Source organism: Ambystoma mexicanum, chromosome 1p (assembly GCF_040938575.1).
Source record: "Ambystoma mexicanum isolate Mex_15411 chromosome 1p, UKY_AmexF1_1, whole genome shotgun sequence".
Taxonomy (NCBI): domain Eukaryota; kingdom Metazoa; phylum Chordata; class Amphibia; order Caudata; family Ambystomatidae; genus Ambystoma; species Ambystoma mexicanum.
The window spans coordinates 964,159,653-964,173,039 of NC_090921.1; the positions used below are offsets into that span (position 1 = coordinate 964,159,653).

Here is a 13,387-nt window from a genome sequence, read left to right on the forward strand (position 1 = left end):
CCATCGGAATTTCCCAGATAAGCCAGGACCAGAGAGAAGGACAACCTTAGGAGGGGCCTTGGGGGGGGGAGTGCTGTCATGATGCCTACCATCGGACTTCCGGATCAAGTCCATCAGTCCAGAGGGCAGACATCCAGCCCCTTATTGGAACCCACAAAGCCCCGGTTGGGGGCTTTATGGATTCAGTCCTGGCGCCGTAGGTGCCAGGCTCATATATGGGATCAGTCCTGGCGCCGTAGGCGCCAGGCTCATACAGTCAAACGTACCTCATGCAGACCATGCTGCAAGGGACTCGAGCATTGACCTTTGTGAGGCCAGGGAAGGACTACTTTTCTTCAGGGACTATTTTTTTACTTGGGTGTGGTGCTTGGAACTATTTACCTGGGAGTACTTTGGGAGCTATTTAAACCACGCCCGAAGAGCAGAACACGCTTCGCGTTATTCTGCATTCAGCAGCGTAACGCTCACCGTGCCTACAGCCAGCATCCTGTTACCGGTCATGCCCGCTCCGAATCCGGACCGCATCCTGGGAAGAAGGGAAGAAGAAGAAAAGGTTAGAGCAAGAACCTACCTTCTAATCTTCATCGGCTCCTGACTCCACCGCATTCCTGCACAAGGAAAAAGACTTTGAAAAAATAAACGCTTTGCACCGCTAGCAGCTGCGCCGTGCCATACTTACCAGTCTTCACAGCATCTACACAATCCGGCGCAGCTTACATCTCTTCGTAGCTGCATTCTCGGCACCTAGAGGAAGACAAGAAAAAACAAGGTGCGCCGAGAGCAAACATAGACAATCTTGGTTACTGCCAGGCACTTACTTGATTTGCCGCCCAAGGTATAATTCTTCGGCAACCAGCATCTTCTTACGCCGCACCAGTAAGAAGACAAAAGCACTTGGTTAGAGACATTTAGCATCATTATTTTCTACCGGACAGTGCTCGGTAAAACAGACTCTTACCTTAGTGCGACCCGCTGCCAATCAGGAGAATTCCTTTCGGGCCAAGCTGCAAGATAAATAAAGGGAAAATGAGTGAATAGCAGACATTGGAACTCTAAAGACTATATAATTACGGCTCCACGCCACATACCCTAGAGCCCTATTTCGTCTGGAACTCACCCTATTCCTTCGATCCAGTGAAGTAACTGGCATTCTACGTGCCCCTGCAATCAGCGCAGGATGGAGAGCTCATCATTTCAAGCACTTAGGTGAGGACATAAGAGGAATATTGGAGATGTTCAGTCGGAACGATTTGGGTGCAGGTATCCTCGCAATCCACGGGTGGCTAACTCCCTTCTACTGTTTTCAGGAAACTACTCTTACGGGTCAAGCAGACAAAACTAGGAGGGCCAGTCCAGTCAGCCATCTCTGCCCTATGAGTCACGCTGGTGGAGACCACTGCTGTTCCGTTCAATGCCCCCGCGGGAACCAGGTGAGCGTAACAGTCACTTCTCCTGCCCACGTTGGACAGCACGGAGTAAGGCAGTTCCCATAGACGGGAAGACACACTCTGGCTCAGGTTCTCAAAAAAAGCAGTTCAAAACGTGTATTGAGACTTGCCTGCCTTCCACGTTAAAGTCACTTTTGCAGTGTTAAAAAAAGTTCTTTCAACGTTCAACAAAAAGGTTCACAGTTCAACCAAAAATTCCCTTTGTCGGGCTTGGACCTATTACTCACAGCATTGGAGGGGTTCCCTTCCCCAAGCTTTATTCTCCTTCGTTAGGGTTCCTTTCCGCTAACTTAACACACTTTACGTTTTCACCTCCCTCTGTCAGGCTCTGACCTTTTCCTGATGTCGAAGACTTTTGAATGTGCAAGGCTTTTACTATAGACCACCGCAGGACCACTTCGACTCTCCTTTCAACTCGGACTCCTGTGTTATTTGCCCCAGGGTTTCTTGGTCTATGGAGTTCGATTTCCTAAGCACAAGAGTTCAATATTCATTCTCTACTTCCCCTTTTGCCAGGGTCAATCTTGATCATCACGCTCTTTAAAATTCATTCACTTCTTGGCTTTTTAATAAAACATTTCACCTTTTGCAGAGACTTTCGAGTGTGCTACTTCCTTTCGCCGGACCACTCCGCTACTCTCTATCACTGGCTTTTACAGTTATCGTAATTTAAAGTTCACCACACTTCCTTTTTTTCCTCAAGTTTCATCCACATGCGTGCAGCCTTCAATTGTGTGATATACTTTTGCAACTTCAATCTTCCTTTAATGCACACCAGTGTTTCATGCTGCTCAACAACTCACTGGCTGTGTGCATTCCTTTCTTGTCTTTGCCTTTTGATTCACAAGTCAAGATTCGTACTAGAGGCTTGGCCTTGCCTCCCCAACTCTGTAGTTCACCCGAGAGGGAGAGCGTCGCAGGCGGCTTTGAAACACAATGCAGTTTTCTTGTCTGGCCTTCTCTGTGTATCTCTTATGATTCTTTGAAGGCAATGACTTCCTGCAGGGAACTCCTGGGTTCCTTCACCCCAGGCTCTCGTCCCTCGATCTGTCACTCTGCTCCAGTAGGTTCGCCTTCGCCCTGGAAGTTCTGCTGCTTCTCGTGTTCCACCTTGCTCAGAGTGTGTCTCTATGTTCCACCTTTTATCCGTGTGGGGAGAGCTAACGGGTATCAGATGTATGTGATTAAAGTCAAGTGCCTGACGTTGCCTGACCCGATTAACGGGACATGTCCAATGGGATGTGTTATGGTTAGCCTTGTTACTCTCAGTCGCCCTATTCCTCGGGCCAGTGTTTGTGTGGAAAAGATGGGTGGGAGTTGGGACATCAGAGAATACTATGAAATAGGATGAGTCATGTTTATGGGAATGGGGGAATACCGCGTCTCGCCATTGGTCGCCTCACCCCCACTCCCCGAGGACCCCACACCCAGGTGTTCTTCCTGCACTGATCCACCCCCAGGGTCTGAATCCAAAGGTGATGGCCATGCCCTGGCCACCTGAGAGGGAGATCCCTGGGGACTAGGAGGTGAGACACCCTTTGGTTTCTCACAACACACAGCTATTGGAATAGTTATCTTGAAGTTGGATTTGCAGGACTCTTAGTACTACAAGCTCCTTGCTCTCTACAGGTAGATCCTGCTTATTAGTAGATGCCAGATATCCAGCAGCTGCTTTTAGCTCATGCTCATCACATTTCTATTTCGGTCACTGTATGACACTGTAAATCTTCTTATGGTGTGAAAAAACAAATTGTGTGACATCTCGTATTGGTCCTGATTTGTGAATGGCCCCATAATTGAGCTACCATCCCCAATAACAATTGTCCCTCACTTACCTCTTTTCATCTCCTCAAAAAATTTCACCTTTATTGCTTTTTCTATTCGCTAGTGTGCAGCAACTGTCTCCTAGTGATTGCTTCCCTACCTATTACCAGCCATTTCAGTCTTCCTTCTTATTCTCCTGTCCAGCAACTATTGTAGTTGCTTTCTTATGTTTACAAACCAATGGTATATATGATATGTTCTCTCGGTTTTTGGTTTTTAAATAATTCATTGAAGGTGATTTGCATGAGTGAACTTTAATTTGGGATGTTTCATGTTGGATGGCAGGGTCTCTTGTTCAATTCCTCATCTAATTCATGTGGTTATTTTTGTGTTATTCTTATTTTAAACCCAGAGCCTTTACTAGACTGCAGTATTTGTGTGAGTGGAAGCCAAGCCAAGATCAGCAAGGAGTCGTCGTATAAGCGCTAAGGAGTTGGATTTGCATTTGACATGAAGGTTTTCTGCGGAAGGGCCAATCCCACGACGGGAGCCGTGGAGTGGGTGGAAGAAGATGAAAACTATGATTATCATCAAGAAATTGCAAGGTGGGGACCAGCAGAGCATTGTCCATATAGAATACTATAGACACCAGTTTGTGATTAAATGTGTTCTTGCACCTCAGGCAGTATTATTTGTCTCTTATAGTTAGAGGCACAGGTTGCTTTGCGTGTTTGCAGTATGGTACTTCATTGATTGCACTCTAGTTTCTTATATCTCAAAAATATTCCAATGGATCATAAGGTGTGGGGCATTTAATTCGAAAAATACAATCACTGATACAAGACAATATTGCACTTTATCCAAAGAAAGTTACTTTTACCAGCAGAGAGCTTTGATCCAGTGTTAGACCAGCCTAAAAATAAAACTAGATTTCCAGGTTTTAATAGCCTAAAATTGTATGCTAATATGGCATAATGTGCAAGCTTTTAAAGTTTCACAGGCTTCTTCGTCAAATGGCAGTGTGTTAATGATAGCTGATGAAAAGGTGTGTGGTGCTTTGAAGCTATTGCATTGTATCGCATTAGTATATGATTTTTGTTTGTTGCAAGAAAGTCATTTCACCTTTTGGTATTTTTGGATATCTTAATGATGTAACTCTCGACCATGGGCAGCAATCCTGCTTGCAAATGTGCCCAATTATTTCCCTTTACCATAAAAAAGCCATCTTCAAGCACCACCCCCCCCCCCCTTGTCCCCACTTCCCCCTTCGTTCCCTCTACAGGTAAATGAGGGAAGCAACAAAACGGTATAAGCTCGGAATTCAGAGATTTGTGTGCAAAATACACATAGGTTTAAATACATACATTTCACCAATCTGAGATCTGTAAATTGAGAGTCATTTAATTGAGCTATTAACCCATTTATTCCAGCACTTGGAAACATGTAAAATCCAATGTGAAGCACTATTTTCTTTTATTTATTTATTAAAAAGTGTTTTAGTTTATAGTTAAACTTTTACACTTATATTTACAAATCTCAATTAAATCAAAAAGCAGAACATACATACAAATCAGATCAAGCCAACACAGACAATAGTCTTCATTTCTCAACCATATTCATTACACATGGTAAACGCAGTTAATCACAAATGGCCCGCCAATCCTTCTGCTCCTGTTGTACAGTCAGATTAAGTTTCAAGAGGACCTTTTCCAAGAGTTTACATAATGCTATTATTAAGCCCTGACAGGACGTCGTCATAAGCCTGTTCCATAGCAAAGCTGTGATCGCTTGATCCTTGGAGTGCATAAAAGGATCATGTAAAGCAATCCCATCTTCCCTAAAGGAGGTACAGCTTAGAACCATATGATTCAATGATTCTATTTCCGGATCCCCATAAGCCCAACAATCCCACAGGGTTCTAGGCAATTTCAACTTAAGCCCAATAACCTCCATAGTAGGTAAACTATTCAACCGAAATTTTAAGTACCAATCCCTACATTTCTGAGACGGAAGCTTGAGGAGGTACAACCGGGGGCTTGACATGGGCATTTAATATAACTCTTCCCCCCCTATACAACTTCAGTCTGTCCAGGTATGTCATGTCAGAAATCTTATCTCATTGCCAAATCGTTCTCTTGTTTACACAATTGGAATCAGTTATTTAAGTCAGGGTCAGTTCTTCGAATGCCATACACCATTCCGCAAACCTTCTCAAGAACGGGACCGATTTCATCCTATCTTTTAGACATTACTACAGACACAACCCCAGACTAGTCCCCTCTGTCATGGTTAGTTCATAAAACAAGGTCATGCTACGCTTTATAAACTGGGCCCACCACAATATTAAACAAAGCTCAAGATGAATCACACTAATTGGAGTAGTCTTTGGAAGGCCCAAGACTGCCCTCCAGATTTTTCCCTCTAGGCAATTTAGGAACCTCCGATTTTGAAATGAGGTCAATTCACAGACATATAATACCATTGCTGTTACTTTTAGTTTATACAACTCTATAAGAGGTGCCAAAGAGAACATACACAGCTTACATTCGACCACTTTGATCATAGAAATACATGGCAATACCTTTTCCCTCATTTTTCCTTTTTGATGCAGAGTGGAGGAGATGGTTGAAATCGACATACCTAGGTAACTTATAGTGTTTACTCTAGTAACAGGAAAAATGTTTAATCTCCAGGCATAGGATTTTGCGTTACGTTTCTTAGAAAAAGTCATAACAAAAGATTTCGAAGTATTAATTGACAACTTGTTTTTATCCAAATATCTCTCAAACCCCTCCAATGCTCTATGTAGACCACCCTGTGTGTAATCCAGCAATACTAAATCATCAGCATATGCCAAAATATTCATCCTCAAATCCCTCCACTTAGGTGGATAACTTTTCCACTCTTGACTCTCAGTCCAAAGATCGGCAAGGTAAAGATTAAAAAGCATGGGGGCCAGCGCACAGCCCTGACACACTCCTTTTGCAACCGGCATGGCGCTGGATAGGTCCCCATGCCTACAGCTGGATCATTCTAAGAGACCCGTATTGATTTTCCACTTTAGTAGTTTGTCCCACAGATTGTTAATATCAATGCTATCGAATGTGGCCTCAAGATCAATGACCGCAATATGCAGGGAGTTCCCCAATTTCCTCGAATATCTGAGGCACAGGCACATAGAGTAAGAGCACTCATGGTGCTACCAACCCCCTTACGAAAGCCTTTTTGCAGCAGGTTAAAAATATTATTCGCTTAGTCCCAACTAGTCGGGTCCCTCAGTATTAGTTTGCCAAACATATTTGCGGAGGAGTCCGTTAGACCTATGGGATGGTAGTTCACTGGCATAGCTCTGTCACCTCTCTTGTAAACAGGAACAATGACAGCCTTCAGCAATTTGAACAAACAACCTGAATAGAATATCAGACCACAGAGCTGGATTTTGCTTACATATACAATTTGAGACCCCATCCAGACCACTAGCTCGAGAGTTTTTTTAGATCCCCTATGATCATCTCTATATCAACTCTGTCAAATTGAACTTTCCACCCATTATCATTCACATTATTCTCAGCAGTTGATGTCATATACCCCGAGTCGCTCTTGAATTTAGAGGTTAGATGCTCCACCCATGCATTCTCTGACACACAGCACTTTGCAAGGTTGACTGCTGGTCATCGATACCATTTAGGGTTCGCCAACTTTCCCGCGTATCTTTTAAGTTTCTTAGAAATTGCCTGATTTTTCTCAATAACTAATGCCATTTTATGAAATCTGAGCCATCTACTATAAGCCAGTCTGGCCAACTTAGTTTTGTTTTTTAGTCCGGATCTAGATACAGTTGGGTAACAACCTGCCAAAGCCTTAATATGTTGCCGCAAGAATTCCTTTCTCCCATTTATCAGAATATCAAACCGATTACTTTTGAGATGTCTTCCAGGATAGTATGAGGTGTATTGAGAGGAGCAGTATCATACATCATCCTGCGTGATGTCACGGAATGTTCTTGTGGCATAGTTCTGTTTTGATTCTAATGTTGTCAGTTGGAGCCAAGGGCTGAATGAGGTGGAGCCTCTTAATGCTGGGGGTCTTCTTCCCTCCTAGTATCCAGAGAAACTGAAATAAATATCTTTGAACCCTTACCTGTCTCTGCCTGCCATCTTCATAACAATGGCGACGAGGATGGGATGGTGAGGCCATCTGAGGCAGATCGGCAGAGACCCCCAGCAACAGACCGCGTCCGCTCCGCTTTGCCTCGGCGTTGAGCGACGGTCGACGAGCAGCTGCGATTTCCTCTCCTGGGCACCGTGGAGTCAGCGACACCGTTTGAGGAGGCCCCGCTCGCATCCGCAGTGGGCTGCTCCGCCTCCTGCGTCGAGCGGCCCACATTCACCTGGAAAGGCGATTGCTGCGACTGCGGTGGGCTGCTCCGCTGCCTGCGTTGAGCAGCCCGCAATCCACAAAAAAGATTCCGACTTTCCAACTGGTGATGCCCATCGAAGTGCCTTCCTGCGGGTGTACCGCCGGGCGAAGGAGGAGCAGCCCGGCTGGCCGCTCCGTTTGCTCTGGTGTTGAGCGCCCGCTAACGTTCGTCCGGCATCCGGCGCCTTCGCATCTCCCGACAAGTAAGTGCTGCCCATTAGTTGTGCGCCGCTTTTAGCAGCTGTCCGGCAGAGGGTTTGGACTCTCGTAATACCAAGGCTGTGGATTACGTGTGTGCGCCGGGGGGGTGGAGCCATCCTTCCTACCGTATTACCCCTAAAAGAAGAGGATTAAGGAAGCTGCCTGGGGATCTGCCAAGAGGTTGCAGGAACTACCACATTAACTGTAAAAGGGGGGATGCAAACTGTGTGGAGCGTCCAGGCGCTTGGCAAGGCAGTCACTATAGTGCACAGCGGAGGGGCTTTCCATGTAGAACACACAACACGCTGTAGTGATCTACGCAGGTGACACTGCCATTTGTTGTTCTGTAGAAGAAAAAAAATCTCAGAACCCACTGTTACGTTTAATTTTAAAAAAGATTGCAACCAGGAGCCAGAAGAAGAGATTTGAAGTTCCAAGAAATTCAGAGGAGTTTTATTGTCCAAACCAAGTTGTTTTGTGTAGACACTGAATAATGGCAGCCTTACCTAGCATATCAGGCCCACCCATTTTCATGCCTGCTCCTGGAGCAGCGAAGATTGCGTGGCCTCAGTGGCGCAAGGGGTTTATGCATTATATGAAAGCTGCTGGGGGAACAGCTTATTCCAACGAGAGGAAACTAGCACTATTGCTGCATTTTTTAGGTTACGAAGGCCAGAGGATTTTTGAAACTCTTCCCCAGTTAGTGAGTGATGGAAGCGGGGATGAATTAAATGAAAATTGAAACTTGATAAGCACTTCAACCCAAAAAGGAGCACAATTTTAGAGCGCTACAATTTCCGTATGCGCACACAAGCTCAGGGCGAATCTGTTGAGGACTATGTGACTGCATTGCGACATCTGGCTCTGACATGTAAGTTTCAAGGTAGTTTCGACAAACACATTTGAGATCAATTTATGACACATTGCCGATCAAATAAGATTCGGGAGGAACTATGGCTGAAGGATGAGCCGAATTTAGATGAGGTATTAGACTTAGCCAAACGTGTAGAACATTCCTTGGCATGTGTGGCCAAACTTTCCAAGACCGAAGGAGGAGAGTCCAAAGAAAATAAGGCGGAAGTATTAAATGTGACTGAAGGAAAGAACAAAAGGAGAGGAAGAAACAAACAGTCTGGGAGGAACAACCCGGAAGAAAAGAGGAACCAAGAATTAATGCAGTGAAATGATAAGAAGGAGGACAGAAAGGAAGAGAGGCTATGTTATCGATGCGCTAGTGCGACACACTTTGCATCTTCAGTAATATGCCGGGGCGGAAGAGCACTTGCACCAAGTCCAAAAGAAGAGGACATTTGGCTACATGCTGCAAGAACTATCAATTTGGACAATCAACCCAAAGAAAGGTTCTTTACATAAATGAGGAAGAAGATGGGAAGTCCTCAGATGATGAAGTTGTGATGCCAGTGCAAAATATTATCGTTAATACCGTTAATGTGGTCACAAATAGTGGCGAGACGGATGATTGTGAGCGTCCCTATGCTGACTTAACAGTCAATGGGTGTAGGATATCCATGATGGCTGATTCAGGATCGAAAGTGACTCTTGTGTCCAGAAGTGTATTTGAGGGTGAAATGAAAGGGGTTGACTCAGCATTGGCTGAGCCTGACATATGTCCAGGGGGATACAACCAAGATCGGATTGAGCTACTGGGTTACGTATGGAGTATGTTCGAATTCAAGGGACGCAGCTGTGAGGGGAAGGTGTATGTAACCAAGAAGGGACAATCCTTGTTAGGATGGAGAGAGCAAAAGAATTTGGGAATCAAACTTGATCCAAATCACCCAGAGCAGGTGTTGCAAGTTGCTGAAGTGTCATCGATGCATGGCAGATATGTGTCTGAATATTAGAAGGTGTTTCATGAGAAATTGGGAAAAGTGAAGGGGTTTCAGCACCAGATTGTTTTGAAAAAGGGGAGTGTACCCATTGTTGCAAAGCTCAGGCCGGTGCCTCTTGCTTTAAGGGACAGTGTGAAGAAGGAGTTACAGAAGTGATTGAGGTCAGGAGTGATTGAGAGAGCTGGGGGGGTTGAATGGGTCTCCCCAGTCGTGATTGTGAAGAAAAGTTCAGGGGATCTGAGATTATGCGTTGACATGCGCGAACTGAATAAGTGTGTGTTGGTAGACAGGCACCCTCTGCCCAACGTGGGTGAGCTATTGACCATGGTGGTGGGGGAAAATATTTCTCCAAATTGGACATGACTTCAGCCTATCATCAAGTTGAACTGGAGGAGGCTTGTAGGAAAGTTACCGCGTTTGTGACACATGAAGGTGTGTTTCAATTTAGGAGGATGCCATTTGGCTTGGCATCTGCCTCTTCAGTGTTTCAGAAGATCATGGACCGATTGTTGAGAAAAGTGAAGGGGGTGGTCTGTTTTCAAGATGATGTGTTGGTGAGTGGAGAGACCTTGGAAGAGCATGACAGGAATTTGAGTGACGTTTTGAAGATATTTGAGGAGAGAGGTATTACTTTGAGAGGAGAGAAATGTATGTTTGCGGTGACAAAGTGTAACGCTCACCTGATTCCCACGGAGGCGCAGGTCTGGCTTCGGGTGCTGATGCTTCTTCAATGGTGAAGCGCAGAACTCTGAAGATGGACAGGAAGGGCCCCTCTAATCTGGCTTCTCCGGCTCGCAGGAATATTCCCCTGTGCGTGAGAAGGGAGTATTACCTACTGACTGAGTTATGCTCAAGCCTCCCACTCTCTTCCAACCCTCCACGATACCCTTCCACGATTCCCCGTGAAGTCTCACCTTAGGGTCAGGAAGGATTAGCTTTCCATCCTGCTTCTGATGCAGGGGCGCGTTGAAACCCAGTCACTTCACTGGATTGGGGATTGATGGGAATTCAGGTAAGCTTGACTATTCAGGTAAGGCTCTGTAAAAGTTCTGTTGCAAGTTCAAAAGTCCAAGCTTAATAATAATGTTCATTGTCTTTTTCCCCTTAGGGGCCGGGGTTCGGAATGCCGGAGATATGGCGCCGACCCGTAGTGAAACGTGCAGTTCCAGTAAATGACAGGTAAGTTCTGGATGAGCGCTCGGGTAATGTCTTTGCATTCGCTCATTCAATGTCTTTGTCTTTTTTTCCCATAGGGGCCGGGGTCCGGATGCCTGGAAGCGGCAAGACCCGAAATGAAATTGGAATGACCCAACAGGTAAGACTTAGAAGGAAACTGAGCTTTTCCTATTCCCTTCCTTCTCTCACCTTGTTCTTGTCTTTTTCTCTCTAGGCTCTGGGAAGTGGCTGTGGATCCGGATGATCGCTGCTGAAGATGGTGGCGTCCAGGAAAGGTGAGTGAAATGCAGCGCTGCAGCGATCGTACCGAAATGCTTTTAAAATGATGTCTTCCTTTTCAGGATCGTCGGTGTGATGTCTCTGTGGTGCTGATTTAGCAGGTAAGGTCTTTTGTCTCCCTTTGCAGGTGACCCAGGATACTGACAGGCGTGGCTGAGGTCCAGATGCAGGAGCTGACATGGTGAGCGTCCAGCTGCGAGGAGCAGAACAACGCGAAGCGTGAGTTGCTGATCGGGTGTGGTTTAAATAGCTTTGGAAGAAGTTCCAAGTGTGTATCCTTCCTCCGATTAGGTATGTATCCTTCCCCGACCACACCCGGGTGGAATGTAGTCCCACAGGTAAAGTAGTTCCATTCAGGCCTCAAGAGGGCCTGGATGTGGCAGCATGGTCTGCATCAGGTAAGTGCACATTAAAACACTTGCACACATGTCTAGCTTTATGAGCCTGGCGCCTAAGGCGCCAGGACAGAGGTCCAACATGAGCCTGGCGCCTAAGGTGCCAGGACTGTGTCCAAAGGGCCCCAGCTTGGGCCCGCTGGCACTCCCCTGGGGGAAATGATGCCTGCCTCTGGGGTTGCTGGGTCGGACCTGGCTCCTTGGGGGTAGGCATCATGACACAAAGTTGGACTATCTTGGTCATGAAGTCTCGGGGGATGGAGTCAGGCCCAAAGAAGACATGGTGAATTCCATAAAGAGTATTGAAAAACTGAAAAACAAGAGCGAGCTGCAATCTTTTCTGGGGTTGACGGAATTTTATCACAAATTTGTGGTAAACTACGCTGATAAAGTGCAGGAACTGAGAAAGATTCTGAGAAAGGGAGCTGACTTTGTGTGGAATAGCAAATGTGATATGGAGTTTACCAGAATAAAGGAGGAAATAAATATGGCTCGTCCTTTAGGTTGTTTTGATACGAGGAAGCCGTCCATCATCACAGTGGACGCTAGTGAAACTGGCTTGGGAGCTGTGTTGTCCCAGAGGCAGAGTGACGGATCTGAAGTGGTGATAGCCCATGCCTCGAGGGGTCTCAAGGGGGTGGAGTTGAGGTATTCTGTTCTAGAAAAAGAGGCCCTGGCTTGTTTTTGGGCTGTGGAACGTTTCAGAAATTTTGTGTGGGGTGTAGATTTTGTAGTTCGGACTGATCATAAACCCCTGAAATCTATTTTTGAGAATAAGGGCTTAGACAAAGTTTCACGCAGAGTGGCAGGTTGGGTCACCAGGATGCAGACTCACTGTTTTAGGATGGAAGTTATACCCGGGAGGGAAAATGTTTTGGCCGACAGTTTGTCGAGAGTACGGGTGACAAACCATGAAATTGTGGAGAATGAGGACATGGAACTAGTGTTTGTCAACACAGATGGTATTGTGTCCAAACAGGAGTGGTTGGAGGAAATTGAAAGGGATGATATCATAAAGAGGGTAATTCCCTATGTTGTGTCTGCGGCATGGCCAAACAAGGTGGAATTGGCGGAGGGCTTGAAGCCATTTTGGGAGGTGAAGGATGAATTATCTGTAAATGAAGGTATTTTGTTTAGATGGGGGTAGGGCAGTGGTCCCGATCAGTTTAAGGAAGAAAGTGATAGATCTGGCACATAGTGGTCACATTGGTGTTACCAAAACCAAAGGAGTACTAAGAGAAGACTATTGGTGGCCGGGTTTTGATAAGGAGATAGAAAATTGTTTGGCAAACTGTCAGTTTTGTGCCAAGAGTGGGAAGGGAGTAGTGGCCAAAAAGCAGCCATTGGTGGATGTCGGTCTCCCATCCAGGATATGGAGTGATCTGGCCATGGACATACTAGGTCCCATGGAGCTGGGTTATGGCCGTGGGAAATACATTGTTTTGGTTGTAGATTTGTTTTCCAGATGGGTGGATTTTAAAGTGGTAAGAGACATTACTGGTGAGAATATGATAAAGGTCCTACAAGAGATTTTTGCGAATGAAGGTTTACCTGAAACCGTACTGACGGACAATGGTCCCCAGTTTATAGGGGAAAACTTCACAAAATATTTGAGGAAGTGTGGAATTGGCCACAAAAGGACTTCATTGTATCATCCCGAGTCTAATGGGGTGGTCGAAAGGATGAATAGATGTGTGATGGAGAGTGTACGTATGGGAAAGGAGTGTGGTTTGGACAAGCTGGTCATGATACAGAATAGAATTTGGGCTTTGAGGATGGCACCTCATTCTACAACCGGTTTGTGTCTGTTTGAACTATGAGGGGCAGGAAGCCGTATTCCATGGCATGTCCA

The 13,387-nt window shown here is 45.7% G+C and overlaps 1 protein-coding gene across 2 annotated transcripts in view; it reads left to right on the forward strand.

Annotated features, from left to right (window-relative positions):
- Window positions 1–13,387, forward strand: part of PRMT7 (protein arginine methyltransferase 7) — a 936,033-nt gene that overhangs the window by 25,800 nt on the left and 896,846 nt on the right. For both annotated transcript variants that reach the window (XM_069653680.1, XM_069653690.1), the window contains exon 2: window positions 3,625–3,817. In XM_069653680.1, the coding sequence (XP_069509781.1) occupies window positions 3,723–3,817 (95 nt within the window). In that variant the 5' untranslated portion in view covers window positions 3,625–3,722. The remainder of the gene's footprint in view (window positions 1–3,624; window positions 3,818–13,387) is intronic.